This window comes from Numida meleagris, chromosome 2, assembly GCF_002078875.1.
Source record: "Numida meleagris isolate 19003 breed g44 Domestic line chromosome 2, NumMel1.0, whole genome shotgun sequence".
NCBI lineage: Eukaryota > Metazoa > Chordata > Aves > Galliformes > Numididae > Numida > Numida meleagris.
Genome location: NC_034410.1, coordinates 110,795,066 through 110,812,565, shown reverse-complemented (window position 1 = coordinate 110,812,565; position 17,500 = coordinate 110,795,066). Strand labels below are relative to the sequence as shown.

Below are 17,500 nucleotides of genomic sequence, written 5' to 3'. Positions count from 1 at the left end.
TATTACTGTTGTCTGCCATATGAAGAAGCACAAAAAAATTGTTTGCAGGATCATTGACTTGAACATATCAATGGCACTGCTGGAGAATTCTTGCTGAGTGTTAAGATGATTTATGTAACAGACCGAAGGTTTCCACAGTAATGCATTGTAGTCTAAAGCTATCAAGCCTTGTTCATGCAGAGACAAAAGAAGCTGAAAAAACGCTTGCTTTTGAAGGTCTTCTGTTTAGGAATTAGAGATAAGGTTGATCCTATTTAAACTTCTAGAAATATCTGCTCTGAAGTATATTATCCCAACTTTCAAATGTGCATAAGGTACACTGCTATTTTTCCTCTTCTAATGAGCTCATTGTTTTTACATTACTCTCAATTCATAACTATTTCAGTTATGTAACAATGTGTTCAATAATAGAAGAGGAGACAGCCTGAAGCATCTATCTTTTAAAAACTGGCATCTTTCCACAGTTCAGATGCAGAAGCCTTGGTGCAAATGAAAAATTAAGGCATGCTCTACATAGTTGGCAGTACCATTCATTTCATTTAAATAAAATATCAATAGGCAGATTTCAATTTTTTAAGAAATTGTTGCTAATACTAGATCTGTTGAGTGCATGCTCAGTGGCTGAGCACACAGATTAGTCTTTCTTAATGTATGTTATCTGCTGTGTTGTCATATAGTAATGACTTTGCTTTTTCCAAACAGATTTATATTGGATATTTGAATGCTTGCTGCCTCTTGTGGTCATTCTGTTTATGGTATCCTTGGTTTCCCTCCTCTAATTGCTTTTTAATTATTATTATTTTTTATTTCTTTTGAAACATTCATTTTTCCGGCAAATATGCAGTCATCAATACAGGTTATTTAAGCAGAAATCTTTATTTTTATTTCCTTTTCTCTCCCTCTTTTCTCAGTTCTCATGGAGTCAGGTTGTACAAGCATTTTCCTTGTTATTCTGAGAACAATGACTATCTGGTTTCTTAAAAAATATTAATGCTAGATTTTGTTGGTGTTATTAACATCACAGAATACATAGCCCTTGAGATATGTCTTACATCCCCAGTTTTGCCTCTCTTTCTCTATCCTGTTGCTGGACTTGGCCAGGCTAAGTGGCGTAAAAGATAAATTGAAGCAGACCATCAAGGTCATTATTCAGGAACAAAAGCTTGAAGTTTGGTAGGATGGTGACTCAGGGTTAAGTGTTTGTATCATTTTATTATGGCAAGCTTTTCTCATAAAATTATAGGCTAAGGTGGTATGCGTAATTAGGTCTCTTCATCTCAGGGTGGTTATCTCAAAGATCACTTGTTTTATGAAGTTTCCATCATTTGGGGCAGAAATGTCGCAGATATTTAACCAGAAACACAGAATATTGTCCTTTAGATTGGAGAGGACATCGATTCAGACTGTTTACTGATATTTTCAATTCTGTAAATAGCCCAAATTAAAGGATGCTTAGTTCTGAAGCATCCACTGTGTAACTCCCATCTGAAATATACCAAAATATGCTTGTAATAAATTCAGTTGTAATGAAGGTCTTCTCTATTATGAAGTAAAATTCAAGCTTGTATCCCTTCAGTGCTTTGCAGTGGGATTGATGGTGTTACTTTGCAGAGGACTGGAATGTAATAAAGATCTAGGAAGTTCCCCTAAACTGAAGAGCTGAGAAAAACCGCTTCCACAGTCACGATATGAAAGCACAACCACTGGCAAAGTTCCTGGCAGCTCTGTGGTAAATAAAGCTACTCTTTTTGATTCAAAAGTGAAAAGGAAAGCTTGCTAGTACTTCTGTGACCACTAGAATGAAAAGGAGCTGTTCCATATCTTTCTGAGTGCAGAAAATTGTGCTGATACTAAAGCTAACCATGAAAACAAGAAACGTGGAGGGGAGCGTAGAAAGACCCTAGTCCTTCTTCCCATGCTCTAGGAAGAGCTAATGCTGTAGGCCACAATTATTATTAATGCATATGAGCTGTACTTGCATTCTGCCTGGTTTGACTGAAGTTGACAAGTAGTTTTTATTTTCTTATTGAATAAAATTTTAAAAAATAATTAAAAGTATGTACATAGGAAGCACTAGTGCTCTATAACTGGCTGGGTTTTTTTTTCCATGCATTACCATAGTATGATAGGATTATATTTACTACAGTCAGTGATTAACACCATATAAATTATATGTTGTTTTGACATGTTAGTATTGCCTACACTACTCATACTACTTTCAGAAGCCTCCTCAAGTGTAATCAACACTGATATGGGATCAAGTACAACCTAACCAGTTCTTAAGCAGTAACTTTTTTTGTAATAATCACAGAGCAACCTTGTATTTAAAATGTTTAGTCCGCATTATATATATAGTTACACGTGACACAATTTCTGTTGTGGAATTTTATGGCACTTGTATTTTACTTCCTTTTCCATAAGCGAAGTTAATGTTGTAGAGGCAGTTCAATTGCTTACACCGTTTTTTAAGTGTTCCTAATTAAAGACAATTGAAATGGCAAATCAAAGTCTATTACAGCAAAAGCTGGACTATCCATTCTTCCATGCAAGAAGGATGCACAAATAAAATAGCCATTTTTCTGAACACCCTCAATATTAGGTGTGTAAGCACATCCAGACTATTTATAGTTGGTTTAGGAATATTTCCTTTTGCAGTAGATCTTCCTCCTCTAGAAAATGTTGAGCAGGGATGTCTTGATTCAGCAAAGATGAAGCATAAGCTATTTTCACTGTAAGATAGCAAGAGAGAGAGAAAAAAATCAAATCTTAGATTAACACTTCTTTGTAACTTGAAAAGTCAGGGGAGAGGCCATCAGTCCTTTGGGATAGTGGAAAAGACAGCACTGAACTCAGAATGTCCTGTTTCCACAGTGCATGAATCGCTCATGGTAAATGTAGGGTATGTGGATTTAAACTCACTAGGATTTTGGTAACCAAATCTTTTTGTACATGTGTGAGATAGTTCTGGTCCAGCACACCCTTATGGATGTTGTCTGTACCTTCATTTCTCTTCCTTGATGTTTTGTTCTTCTTGTATTAGACATTTAGAGAGCTTTCTTTTTCATTATCTATCTTATATAAAAGTAATCAGCAAATAGTTGGTGTATGTGGTGTCCACTATTCTTTATATGGTTTTGCACGGCATTTTTATTATGGTTGAGCGAACATGACATATTTTCTTTACCATAGGTAAACCCCTCTCCATTTTGTGAGGATATATTTTTACTGTATGTGTTTCCACCCTTGGCGATGTCTCTGCTGGCAGTTTCTAAAGCAGGGGCAAATACCGGTTAGAAATGGGCAGACTCACATCAGCTTCCCATTAAGGAAAGCACATAGGCTCTCCTTAAGAGAGTGATTTCCCTTGGTGAGAACCAAAGTCCTCACAAGTAAGGATGGTGATATCGCTGCCAAACCCTGTCCTGTTGTTTTCATTCTCTGGAGTTTCACTTTTGCCTTCACAGTCTAGCCTTCCTGTTCTATTTCATACTAAGATAATCAGAAACAGAAGTGTAAACCTTTTTGGGAAACAGCCAAGGCAACCAGAACTACGGCAGTGTGTGCCCTGGACTAACGTCTTTGTCCATCAGCTCATTGAAAACATTGTTGATTGCTAAAGATTTTATATCCATGCTCATACATGGATGTAAAAGAGTAACCTTAGGCACTGGGGAAGACAGTATTATTATGATAACTAATGAAAATGTCTTAGTTGATAATTGGGCATTGATTCTTCCCTTGTCCTTCAGCATGAATTCATACACCCCTCTATTTACAAACTCATATTTGGGGAAACATTGTCTTCTAATAGTTGTTCCTTGAAATTATGGCCTCATTTTCGCCTTTCTTGAAGATATGTTGCAGCTGCAGAATGTATTTAAGTCCTTGCAGTTCCAGAGTAAAGAAAGGCAGCATCTACAGCGGGGCCATGTTGCAGGAGAGGAGCAAAAAGGATGGAGCTAGCCTCTCTGTGCTATATATCTCAGGACTGTAGCTGTGGCATGTCCAAAGACTGACAGTTTCCAAAAGGAGGTTCAAAGTGGCTGAACCACTGTAGCTGATCTCTTTAACTCTTCATTTGGATCATGCATCTAACACTGCTCACCTTTTCCCTTTAAGAAATTGAAGCATAGCTACCCCTATTCCCCAAATGAGCCTACCTGCTGCATGAAGAATGTAGATAAATAATAGCAATTATCCTCCTTGGTGCATTACTCTGACTTTGCCTGTGGCTTTTCCTTGAATCAAGTTGAATTGGATGACTTAATGGCAGTGGACAACGAAAGTGTAAAGAGTTGATTTGTAGAAAAACTAATTTATATGGCTGACAAAATGTATGTCTGTTTGATTTCATAGATTAAGGAAGGAAAAATCTGTATTTTTGAGACATCATAAATGTATTTTTATAAACATTAAGAAAATTCATACAAAGTGTGTACTGTTTCTATATTTATTTGTTTTTCTTTGTAGCAGAACAAATGCCTGGTTCTCTTGTAAGCCTAAAAGCAATATTTTTCTTCCTTACTGGATAGTTCTTGATCTGAGTGTCAGGGAGTCTTGTGAACCATTTTGAGCCAATGTTAATTTTATAAATTGCATTCCCTTTACCACCATCCCCATGCAAAAGGTATTCAGCTATATGATCACTCTTAGAAAATTTTAATAGGACCCTTGAAATCTGCTTGAATTCAACTTCTTTTAAAAAAAAAGTCTCTTTCTAATGGAAGCTGTGAAAGTATCAGAGGGTCTTATGCTTTAGAGACATAATTTTTCTTCCATATATAATAGTGAAACTCCACTGTTATAATATGTAGGTGTTTAAAATATTCTCTTTGTAAAATTGAAGTTCCTGCTTAGCAGTGTGTGGCTTGTACTCTTTTTGTTTGTTTTGTGTGACTTCTGTTATTCTTATCGTTTGGTATTCATGTGATTTTCTTCGCACTTTCTGTGTTTGTTTTTCAGTCTTTTCCTGGCCCAAGTCTTGAAAGTGAAGATTTTAACATACCTCCTATCACTCCTCCGTCATTGCCTGACCATTCACTGGTGCACTTGAATGAAATAGAGTCTGGATATCACTCTCTGTGTCATCCAATGAATCATAATGGCCTCCTTCCATTCCACCCGCAAAACATGGATTTACCTGAAATTACAGTTTCCAACATGCTTGGCCAAGATGGGACACTGCTTTCCAATTCCCTCTCTGTGGTAAGCACTTTCAGTCTTTCCCTTTTGTACTACTTTAAGTTGTGAAAATGTGTATATGCAGACCCAGGGCTAGCTCCTATACCATTGAAGTCATAGAGCTGGCCTGACCCTCAGTTTTACATCATACTGTGAAATCCTCCTCCCGGAGGAGGCAGTGGGTATTTTACAGATAAATTCCTCAAAGCCAGGATGATACCCACTGCCTGGAGTAGCATTAGTCCTACATTACACAGGTTTAAATAATGACAAAAGCAGGCCCAGGGTTTTGACTTCATTGGAGAAGGATTTGGATCCAGATGGTTGTTGTTCTATGTTTTTTTTCTTACGAGGCTCTTTCCATTCTAATTAGCATGTACTGAAAGATGTACAAAAAATTTAATATCTCCTTTCTTGTTTACCACACGTTTGGAAAACAGCAAATGTTATTTCTGATTCTAGGCCAAATCTTATAGTCTTTTTACAGTTTCCAGTCCTTATCCAGCCAGAATCCAATTGAAATGACTGGACGATTTGCTTATACAATCTGTCAGATAGTCATTATGGTTGTAGTCCTGGGAAGCCTTATATTATAAATCACTTCTTTGAATGCTAAATTTCTTGCAACAACTGCAGAGCTACTTTACATATTACATTTTCAAGTGAGCTTTACAAATAATTAGCATACTTCCTGCATACCTGCTCCGGACAAGACCTTTTTACAGAGGCCATTATTTCATGCTGGCACAGAATTCTAAACCAAGTAAAAAATCCGCTGGTAGAGAATGGAGCCTGGTGTTGTGTTGGAAACACATGACTCCAGACACTCTTCTAGATGGGACTGCAGATCCAGACAGTTGAAGTTAAGGATCTGTTCTTCCTAGCCCTATTGTCTAGGCTTCTCACCAGGACAATCAGAGAGTGAGCTGTGTCCCAGCTGGGAAGCTCTGTGCTTAGGGACTGAGGCTCCTTAGCCTTCCGCCTTTCTAGCTCCTCACTGTATTGACTAGAATAAAATAATAAATCAGCACTGGAGCAGCATGTGGAGGTTTAGGGGCCGACAGATCTGAGCGCAGTTCCCTGTCAGCCCCTCAGGCAAACAGCCTCAGAGGCAGGGGCTGGGAAAGCCACGTGGGCCAAAGAACTGAGACTGTAAGCTGGAAGGAAAACAGTTAGTTTGCAATGAAAATCTGCCTTGTCACAGGGCCTCACTGCAACTTAACTAAAATAAAGATGCCATGGTTGCAAGGAGCTCTGCATTTGCTCCGAGAATGTCCAACAAGCTCTACTGCAGGGGGACTAGTCTTGGCTTCTAATGTGCTGCTTAATTGTTATTGATTTACAAGGATGTTGCATACTTCATGTTTGAGTCAGAATCTGACCCCGGGGTTATATTCAATAATGGGAGGTGTGGGGGTGGCGGTTAGGGTGGGGGGAAAGATTTTCATACAGAAATACAAATATGCTTTTTGGAAATGTTTTTATTTTTACTTGCATTTCTACAAAGCATATGTCAAAGAACATGAGCTAAATCTTATGTGAGGTGCTCAGGATCAGAAGTATGAATGGACCTAAAAAAGTAAGAGAAATGGCACACCAGTCGAGAAATCAGTATTTCATTGGACTGACCTCTTCTGAGCAACAGTTATGGCTCAACACTATGCATTCTTTTAAGCTCTGATGTTCCGCATTAACCTCTTGCAACAGGCTCTGAACAAAGAGCCTTGAGAGTTTGTAGATCACAGTGAATTACTGCATTTAGGGCAAATGCAAAAAAGACCTGAATAATATAACTAGACAATTTTGCTGTTGGGACTTAGTGTAGATCAGAAAAAAGGAAAATCAGAACTCAGGAAAATACGCACTAAATTTAAATAGTTATTTCTCAGGATTCATTTAATAAGTAAAGCATGATCCTTAAAGTATCATGAGCTAACTCCATTGTTATCCTTAACTTGCTTACCTTTCACACACAAGAGGGCCTCTTAACTAGCAATAGTTTTAGCTCAAGCTGTCTTGCCCATCAAGGGGATTAAGCTACATCTCACATTAGTACAACTGGTAGGTTGTTAACACCACAATTCTGTACAGCTCAAATACTGTTGTGCAGTATGGTTCCTCGGATTTGAATTTGGTAACAAGAGGAATTAACTTGAGAGAGATAATTTAAGTTAATTCTTCAGTGAATTCAGTGCCTTCTTCGGTGAATTGAATGGTTCCATTGTCCTTTTGGCCTTCCATTGATGAAGAAAAACAGGATTTAGTAGATTTAGCATTCTTTACATAGCATTGAAGCTCTTCTTTATAATCCAGAAACTTTACAACTTTCCTTCTTCAGTATGACACTTTTTTCTTGCTGTTACTTATCTCCCAGTTTCCTTTTTACTATCTCATCAAACTCTGATCCATTTAACATGGATTTGCTTAAATCACTTTTATATCGCCTTGCATAGAATATAATGTATATGTTTCTCCAATCTCCCTAAACCCTTGTTTCGTATAATTTCTAGTATATCAGCTATCACTTAGAGTATTTGGAAACTGTGTATCTTGCTTCATTTTTCAGGGCACTAATAAGTATTTTTAGGAAAACTATTCTTAGAAATTAACCTGTTGGCTGTTCTCTATTCCTAATTAATTTCACATCTTCAGCAAATTTTACTTGTACTGGGACAAATTCAGCTGTAGTGAAATGTGCATCTGATTGAATATTATTTTTTAGTTTCAACATCTTTCCTTTTAGTGAGTTTTTAAACCTTGTTGGCATTGTAGCAATGACACCTAACTTTTTGTCAGCATTAGAACCAAGGAGTGGTTTTCAATTGCTGTTTTTATAGACAAAGTTTTCATCAGTGCTAGCTAAATCAGAGAAAGGAAGCACAGTGAGCTCAAAAGCAAAGTAGTAAAGCATTTTGTACACTGTAACATTTCTCTTTCATCTCAACTGCCAGGTGTTTTCAGATGAGTATTTCCATTATTTTGGTCAGATTGAAAATTGAGGATTTAGCCTTCCTAAAAATCCCTCAAAACTCCTGTGGTTTCATAGTGTACAGCACTCTCTCCAAGCTTCAAGTGAAATCTCTTTCAGTAAGGATTGCAGGATTTGCCCCAAGTTCTGTAAGCGTTCTTCTCTATGGAAGTGCTTAAACACACACAGTAAGAACCCACTCCTGGCTTAGTGAATTCTTATTAGGGTTCAGCTTCTTAAAGTTTTTTTTACACTGTGGGAATTCTTTCTGAAAAATTTTACAATGCTGGGAGATGGAAATTTCCTGTTACCGTTTACTGTCTGGCACTTAAATTTGGAATTAACCTCCTTTGAAGTTTTTTAGATTGATGGAAGCTCCTGTTGTACTCCCAGTACTTGAAAAAATAAATCACTAACATTTCTCTTTTTCAGTATTCTGCTGTCAATTCATACGTTGGCTTCTGCATTTATTTATTCATTTTTTTCCACTTAGGTGACATATCGGTGTACATATGTGCGCACACACACACTCATTTATACCCTACTGTCACATACAGATTTATTTTGATGCTCATTATATTTGCGTTTGCATTGGCTACTGAGGGTTGAGAAATCTATAGAACTCATGGAGAACATGAGTATGGCAGCATAGTCCAGCCCCAGCATGGTGGTCCACATGTGGCAGCTCTCTAAAGTCCTTCTTCAAAATGGACATGGCTTTTATTCCCACTACTTAATTGGATTCAGTCAGATACAGCTATCACTGTTTAATGAAAATGTCCTGGTGCTCTGTAGGCATGTTTGTTTTTATACAATGGAATAACAATCCCTTTCCAGAATACTATAATTGAATGTAGGTTTGGTTCAGCTTCACTTAGGCCTTGACCAGCCAGCACTTCTCTGCATTAATTTTCCTAAAATATTCCAAGAACTACAAGAAACACTCTTCCAATGTTTGCAAATAAATGCATGTATATACTGTCTTACGAAAATGGGTGTTTATCTGTAAGTATGCTTCTGGATGCGTTGTATGGAATGAGTTTTACTGCATGTCCTTTCTATCAACAAAATTATAGTCATTTCAGCTTTAGTATATACTATAAATGGTTGCTTTTTCCTCAAGGAACTAGGGTTAAAATCACACTGTTGTTTTCACATGCAGAAAAAATAGCTATTTTTGGAATGCTTTCAGTTCATCTGTGTTCTGATCTTTTTGTAGGTGTTACTAATGATGGTATACTATAGGAAATTTGCAAGAAGGAAATAAAAGAGACTTCAATTTCTTGGAATGCTTCAAATTTCTGGGTTTGAACTTTAAAGTGGAAAAGATGTTAAAAAGCAATAAAATCAGGGGATTTATTTCCCAAATGCTCTACTTGTGCTGGCAACAAACGCCAGCATAATGTATATACTTAGGTTTATTGTCATTTTTAGTATACAGTCAAGGTACACTTTGAATTCAAAGATGACTGTACAACTGTTTTGACAACCACCACATCAGTGGGTAATGTGCAGGACATATGAAACTGAAGCAGAAATGTTTCTTTAGGTCTATAGGGAGTGCAGTACATCAATGAATTCAGATATATTAGAGCAGCATGAATTTCTAATATGTTGCTCTTATGAAAAAGACCACTGGCATATTGAATAATGCTGCTTTCAAAGCAGAGCAGAAAATGTGATTACAGACAATTTCATTGCTGTTTTAAAAATAAATATTTTCAAAATCTTGAGGTATTTTATTTCATGTAATGCATAAAATATGTAACAGTGGACTAGAGCTAAAGATCTTCCAGGGCACTGAAGAGTAGGTGATATCAGCTATAATTATTCAGATGTGGAATAATAGAAGTATTAGTTTGAAATAAAATGCATGTCACAAAGGCCCATGTCCTTATATTAAAAAAAAAAGCAATAAAAAGCTTTTTTTTTCCACACTGTGACAGAAGAATAAAGGGGATGAATAATTATTTAACATTATGCCCCAATTCATCAAAGCCTGAACAATTACACTATACAATTACACTATACTTTTTCATGAATTATATTTTTTAGATATGCAACCCATGAGAGAATAATATCTTAAACAAAATGTGCCACTGTGTAATTGAAGAAAAGAAGGCAGCAGCTTTTTTTTTCATTTTTCATCTCAGGTGGAAGGACACTGGTGTTTCTTATTCACAGTACAGTTGCTGAGAAATCCAATACAGGAGATTGTTGTTGTTGTAGCTGGGATGTATTTAAGAGCTTCATAAATATTAGTTTAAATTCAGTATTCATGACTCATCTTGAGTCTGACCTATGTGGTTGATTTTTCTGTCACCTTTAGGTGTTAATGCAAACTACTGAGTCAAACAGAAATTTTTGGTGCTGATGAACAAAATCAATAATTTTCGTAACAAAACAAAATATTCGTCCCTTCTAAGTGTTGAGATTTGCATCACAGTTGGATACTTTTTCTAGCTTGTACTGCATGCTAGTGGTAGAAGATACTTTTAGTCTCTAGCGGATACTTCACATTTGTGTCTCATTACCAGGCTCTGGTCTTCAGTTTACATTAAAATTTACTGTTATGCTACACAGACCTGCTGCTACCCCAAATTTTATTGCAGTGAATTATTGCCATCAGAACCACCAAATTATAAAGCTAAGGTCATAGAACACCTTGTGTAAAAATATTTTTTTCCTCTTATTAAGCCACTTTTTTATTCTTGTAGGATATCTTTCTTTAAAAAAAAAAAAATTTAGAAGCTGAGTTTTCTCACTGAAATAAGCTTTATGTGACAAAAGGTTGCAACAGTTAGTGCATATTTTGTCAAGCAGCCTAACCGTAAGGATACACAGCCAAATCTTCAGCTGATGTCAGTTGGCATGTCTTTATTGTCTTCTCTGGAATTATGATGATTTATTCCATACAGGGCTCTGGGACATCATGTTTATCGTTCCTTACTTTTGATGTCTGCTGTATTTTTTGTCATCAGTAAGGCAACAGAAAATATATGCAGAGAAGCTGATTAAGATGTAACTTGATCAAGGTTTTATAAATACTTGCACATTGCATATATGCTAGTGGAAGGCTCTTCACTGTGCTATTAAAAAAGAATTAAAACTTTCAATATCTACAAATTACAGCTGTTTAAAATCAGACTGGAAACAAAACATGCATTTTTAAGAGTAACAGAGATTTACCATTTATTTAATGTACTCTGGGAGGTGGTGAGTTTTCTGAGGATTGAAATCAAGATCAGGCATCTCAAACAGATGAGCTGTAGCCGGGACTGGTCTAATCACCTTCCAGCTGCAGCCAAGGGACCAGATTCTTCCTGTGGGTCCTGTTGTTCCCTGGGGACAGTGAACATTATGCTATGGTAGAGGTGATGTCACTGGTAGCACCTCAACTGGTAACACCTCTGCAGTTGTACCCTCCCAATGAAAATCAGCATTCTGTGGTTGCAGGCTATTGATGGACCCCACCTTCGCAAAGCTAGGACTAGAATTGCTGTGAGAATTTTTGTGGTTAGTGTTTTTTTGAGCTTAGCTTTTTTTCTGATCTTAAAGTATCTGGAAAAACGTGTTTCTGTCTGCAACTACTAAGAACTTACATTAAAGATAAAACAGGTAAACATTTGCCCATCACTGCAAGAAAAATATACACAAATGACCAGAACTCGTTTTTTGGGAGTATAATTCCAGGTCTGATCTTTAAAATTGCCAGTGAAGCTCTTGATTTACTGTCATTTGGGAAATACAGCTTTGTGCTTATTTGAGTGTGGTTGTTGAAACTCCATGTAGCTCATATATTTCACAAATTAGGTAAGAAAGCAACTTTAGTGTAATTTTAAGAAGAAATAACAAGTAGGCATATTTTATTTTTGAAAACCACCTTCTACTTTGCTGAACTACTTTCACAACAGTTACCCATTCTCTAAATAGGACTTTATTTGCTACATGCAAATGCAAAGCAATATCCATGTAGCAGTATTAATTGTTTCTTCAACCAGATCCCATGGCATAGGCACAGGCTAAGACACGAGGAATGTGGCAAGGACAGAAAGCCTTCAGTTACGGATCGTATCCGATACAGCACCTCACTTGTGAAGGACTGACAGGAGTGATTAATGCATAAGCAGCATCATAGCTTCAAGTGTCAAACAAAGCAGATAATAGAGTATGCAAATAGAGAAAACGTAACTCTCAGCAAATGTCAGAAATTCAGGGGTTTCAGCAGGAGAGATTGTTGACTTTTATCTGCTGCTTTTAACATTGCATGTAGTTGTCGAGAGCAGCAAGATAATGAAATGTTTCTGAAGATTCAGTCTTTGGCAAAAAAATTGTTAGTGATCCTGTAGACGGAATAGAAATGAAAAGTCTTTCTCAAAAACTGTGAAGATGCTTTTGTGAGGACAGAAAGGAAGAAGCCTGCAGCGCAGAGGAAAAGGAGACTTTTGTGCATCAGGTGGAATAGCCTGTCTTTCCACTTGTTTTCGTTATTTAAATGGATGCATTTGCATCACTTGAATCTCTGAAGCAACTGAGAAGACTGAACCCCCGGCATGGATTTGTACTACATTCATCAGCTCATCCCCTCTTGTTATCTTGCTCAGGGAGCAGAAATAAATGTTTTATGGACACAACTCCAATATGGCTTGCAGATTTTTAACTCAGTCTGCCCTTTGCGTGCAGGAAGTTTGCATGTGCTAACGTCTGGGGCAACAGCAACCCAGAGCTTCATGCTGGTGTTACTTGCTGAAATGGAGCGTGAATTTGTACAGTCATGGGTATTTAGAAAAACTTTAATTTTCTTTAATTTACTTTGGAAAAATACTACACTCTTGATTTTCTTGATTTTTTTCTGACTTGAAAGAATTTAAAAGGTCCGGCTAATAGTTCACACTGTTTTTCATCTGTTTTATTATTTTCACTGTACTTGAAGCATCCTTGTTTCTGTTTTCCATCAACATTGTTATGACTTTTTGCAGCAGCAAGTATAACTCTGCAGGAAGAAAAGTTTCTACTTGGCAATGTTTTGAGATTTGGAGAAAACAAAATCTAAAAAATAACACTTCTTATTTTTATCCCTTGTTCTTTCTCAAGGCAACTGTGAAATGTAAGGATCTCTACTCTTCCCCAGGTCCCTTCAGTAACACAAAGGTTCATTTTAGCTTGATGTCTGTCTGTTTCTTTTCCTCTTCACTAACACAGAATCTGTACAGATTCACTATATAAATGCCCTTTCTCATGCTGAGATTCTCTAGGGACAACATGTAAACCTTTAACCTCCACTGCTGGAATAATCCTGTACTTCAGCCTTGTAGGATCTCATCTATGTAGCCTCACTCACACACCTGTTTTGAAAAGCATTTATAACTTTGTGAATTGGGCAGTAGAGATATGAAAATGAATGCTCTTAATTGATTTTCTGTGCATTGTATGTTAAACAGGAACTGAAACTAGTGCCAAATTATTGAAGCAGATACTACAGATTTATACAGTGTACAGAACGTGGTTGTGTCATAGATTTTTACCAAATCTCTGGGGTATGAATGATGTTGCAGTGCCTGATATTTAGTAACTTTAACAATGGTTGCCTCTGATATTTAAGTTAATAAGGGAAGTAGCCTAGTTGCTGGAGTGAAATATGGCATACATAATGGATGACGAGAGGAGGCTACTCCATATCTCATCTTCACAATTACACTTCCCTACCAGTTGCTACAATGAGGTACATGTCCCTTCATTTCATCCTTACAAAATTTGTCTTGACTGAAAAGATGTTTGAAATTAGGTGCTTTGGTCTTTAGCAAAAAAATCTCTGGGCATGGAGGACTTAAAGGATCAGGCCCCATGAGAATTCAACTTTTTTTTTTTGTGCAGAGATGGGACTTCCTTCTAATACACTTTAAGATTACCTTCATTCACACATAAAGAATTTCAGAGATTAACTCAGTAACTAAGCTTCAGTTTCCTACATATGCTCTAATACTCGTATGGGATCCCAGTTTAATGAATTTTACTCTACTCCTCTTTCTTATGAAGTAATATAATAAGTGTTTAGTGCAATAGGCTTAGTGCTGATCTGGATATTAAGTGCAGCTTCAGTTGCCCAACAGAAAGTATACAGTGTAAAATAACCACTGGCAAAACTTTTTAAAATTGCATTTTCCAGGAAAAATAAACCATAACATTTGAAATGCTAGAAGCATTTTATTCTTTTCTAGGGCCTTTCTTGTGTCTTGAAGTGCTTTGTAGTCAGTAATTAGGTATGAAGGTAATGTACAAAAAAACCTACAAATAGATATTTGCAATATCAGTGCCTGTTGTCTATCAAGTACTATACTGTAGATTAGAAAGACATTTACCTTCTTAAAAGCCCAACAAAATGTAATGCACAATATTCAAATGCAGCTGAGTGCCAAGATGAAAAAGGCTGAAAGAGACTGATCTTCAGAGGGAGGAAGAAGATGACTCTATATTGTAGAACCCATAATAATGAAAGTACTACCAGGAACTGATTTCATCAGTGATGATCAGTAACAAGAAGTTGGGCAGTGATGTGGCAAGAGACAACTTTCAATATTAGAACTAGCAAAAGTCCTCAAGTATAATAAAGGCAAGAATTAGCTGTGGTGTGGTGCGCATAATAGTATAAAGCAATTGTAGTGTCTGCATGTAATGATAACTGAGACCTTTAAGCTATCACACAACCTGAAAGTGTTACAACAGCCTTGTTTAAGAGCCATGAAAAACATATGAAGGTTGTTTCACTTGCCCTTGAAACACAGTCAGCGCTAGGGAGAAACAAAGCATCTGTTTAACCACGCAGTTTGATGCTCCACAGCCCCAGACTCCAAGTCCCATGCTTATGGGATGCTTGCAGAGCACACATGTTTCTTCTCACTTGCCATCAGCTTTCATGAATGCAGTGAGGAGAAAAGATGTGAAAGGAAGGTTCTCAGCCTGGACCAAGCCAATGTGATTTTAGTTATGGCCAGTGTTGTTGCAGTAACTCCATAGTTCATATCCTCTGCCTCTGGATTCCATTTTAGGAGCTCATACTTGCTGAAAATCCCAATGGGATTTTCAGAAGTGCTCTGTCCAACTCTAGTAGGGACTTTTCCAGAGCAGAGACAGAGATAGCAATAAAGCAGATGCTTCCATTTATTTATAAATTGGGAAAATTCAGATTTTAGATTATATCAAATGAAGGATGTTTCATCAAAAGTTGTTTTCAATAATGATCCACACTGTACCTTTGTGCTTTTAAAATGTTTTTTTCTATAACATTTGAAAAACTAGTGCAAGCTGTGTTTATATTATTTTGATGATCATATAATCAAAATAATGAGCTGCACTGGAGGAAAAATGTGTGATGTAACCTGGATCCTGGCTCAGTGTAGTGTTAATGTCGTATTACTTACCAAATAACAGAAATTAGTCTAGCAGAAACTTTAAGGTTCCTTCCTTAATCTAGTCCAAGGGAGGACTTTAAAAAGTCATCTGCCCATAAGCAGAATACTCTGTATGTTTGTCATTTCTGACAGATGTTTGTCTGACTTATTGTTTAGAGAACTCTTCTAATGAAAACTGCGCAGACTCCTTAGGCAAACTCTGGGTACAGTTCCTCAAACTTAAAAAGTTGTCTAGTTCATTGTATACTTAAAACCCAGCAGTCAGTGGAGGTTAACACAAACCATTTACTCTTTTCAGCTGACTTTTATGTATTTTTATTTTTAAAGTGTGTTTATATATGTATTTATAAAATGTGTATTTATCTAAGGATCAATGGTAGATAATAGATGTTGATGGAACAGCTAGGAAATAAATAATCAAGAGGTTGTATATCAGCTCAGACTGTTTTGGTTCACATCTGATTTGACCATTTAAGAAACGGAAGAAAAATAATCAGCTTTTCCCAAATCTTATTAGCATGCAATCATTATCCAGATTGCATTAGCCCATAACCTGCACTGAGATAATAACTGTTCTTGAAGTTATAGTGTATTATTTTATGAAATTGTTTATGTGCATATTTTCAGTATGATATTTATTTATCACCATTCATTACTTAGAAAGTTACTCTGAAGGAAAGGAAGTTTATGATACTTAAGGAATGTCACTGCAAGTAATGGGATAAAAATAAACAACAGGTGAAGGGTAAGGAAAGATACCTGTAATATCATCCAAATAGTCTGCAGGTAGTGTTAAAGCACTGGGAAAATGTATGGGAAAATCCTGCACTGGCTGGGAGATGGGCTGGATGATTTAATAGACCTTTCTTTGAGATGTAATTTCTGTAACTGGTTGATACATACACTAGTGCTCAGACATTTGGACTCATTTCTTGTTTGTCTGGCAAACTGTTTCCTGTGAAAGGTTATAAATTACAATGAATAGACTTTGCGGAAGATGAGCTACATGATATACTTGGAAAGAGTTTCTCTGCTGATATTCAAGACATTAATGTCAAAGCAGAAAAAACAATAGAGTCCTAATCCAGTGGCTTTGCTTGAGTGCAGTGCTGGAAATGCACAGAACCATAAATAACATTTACATTGAATAGAGTCTTCTGTATTCTAACAATAACTTAGGATAGAAAAGATAAAATAGAGAAACAAATATGTGACTGACATAGAAGTTTTTTCTCCTGAGTTTGCAACAAAGAATTCACTGATGAGAGAGAGAGGGGTGGAGGGTAGGGGAAAGAAGGGAAAGCAAGCATTTATAAAAATGTTGATGTAGTTATAATTAGATCCATTTTAGAACCAAAAGTTTTATGCAGAAACTGACAGAAGGATACACAATAATTACAGTTTGCTGACAAGATGAATAGAGTTTCCTTTTTTTATCTTATGGTTTTAGGAAACCAAACTGTAAATAAATACGCAGTTTGACAGATTGTAATTGCGATCAGCAAGACGTCTTTTCATTTAATCAGATGGTGTTATTAAAATGGGGTTACAATTAAACATTTTATAATGTGACGTAGAACTCTATTAAAATACTCCAGCAAATAGTAATTTGCATTTGATGCTTCTGCAACCCATTTCTATTTGCAGAAATGTTATTGGCTGTGACCTTCTAGTGGTTAGGTCTCAGTTTGCTGTTTTCTTCCTATGTTGATAAATGCTATTAAGTATCCTCTTTCTTTACTTCACAGTGAAGATTAAAAGATTCATTTTGAATTCTTTTCTTATTTTTGATCCTTGTATTGCTATACATTGACCAAAGCAGGTTTGCAACAGATGAAATTTGGAATTAACTAACACAGCATAAACTTTCTTAACCTTAGAAATTATAGGTATTCAACGTGTATTTCATTCACAATTAGATATTTCACGAGAACGTAATTTG

The 17,500-nt window shown here is 36.5% G+C and overlaps 1 protein-coding gene across 4 annotated transcripts in view; it reads left to right on the top strand.

Moving 5' to 3' along the window:
• TOX (thymocyte selection associated high mobility group box) overlaps nt 1–17,500 on the top strand; it is a 225,183-nt gene that overhangs the window by 125,919 nt on the left and 81,764 nt on the right. For all 4 annotated transcript variants that reach the window (XM_021386701.1, XM_021386698.1, XM_021386700.1 and 1 more), the window contains exon 3: nt 4,963–5,205. In XM_021386701.1, coding sequence (XP_021242376.1) covers nt 4,963–5,205 — 243 coding nt within the window. The remainder of the gene's footprint in view (nt 1–4,962; nt 5,206–17,500) is intronic.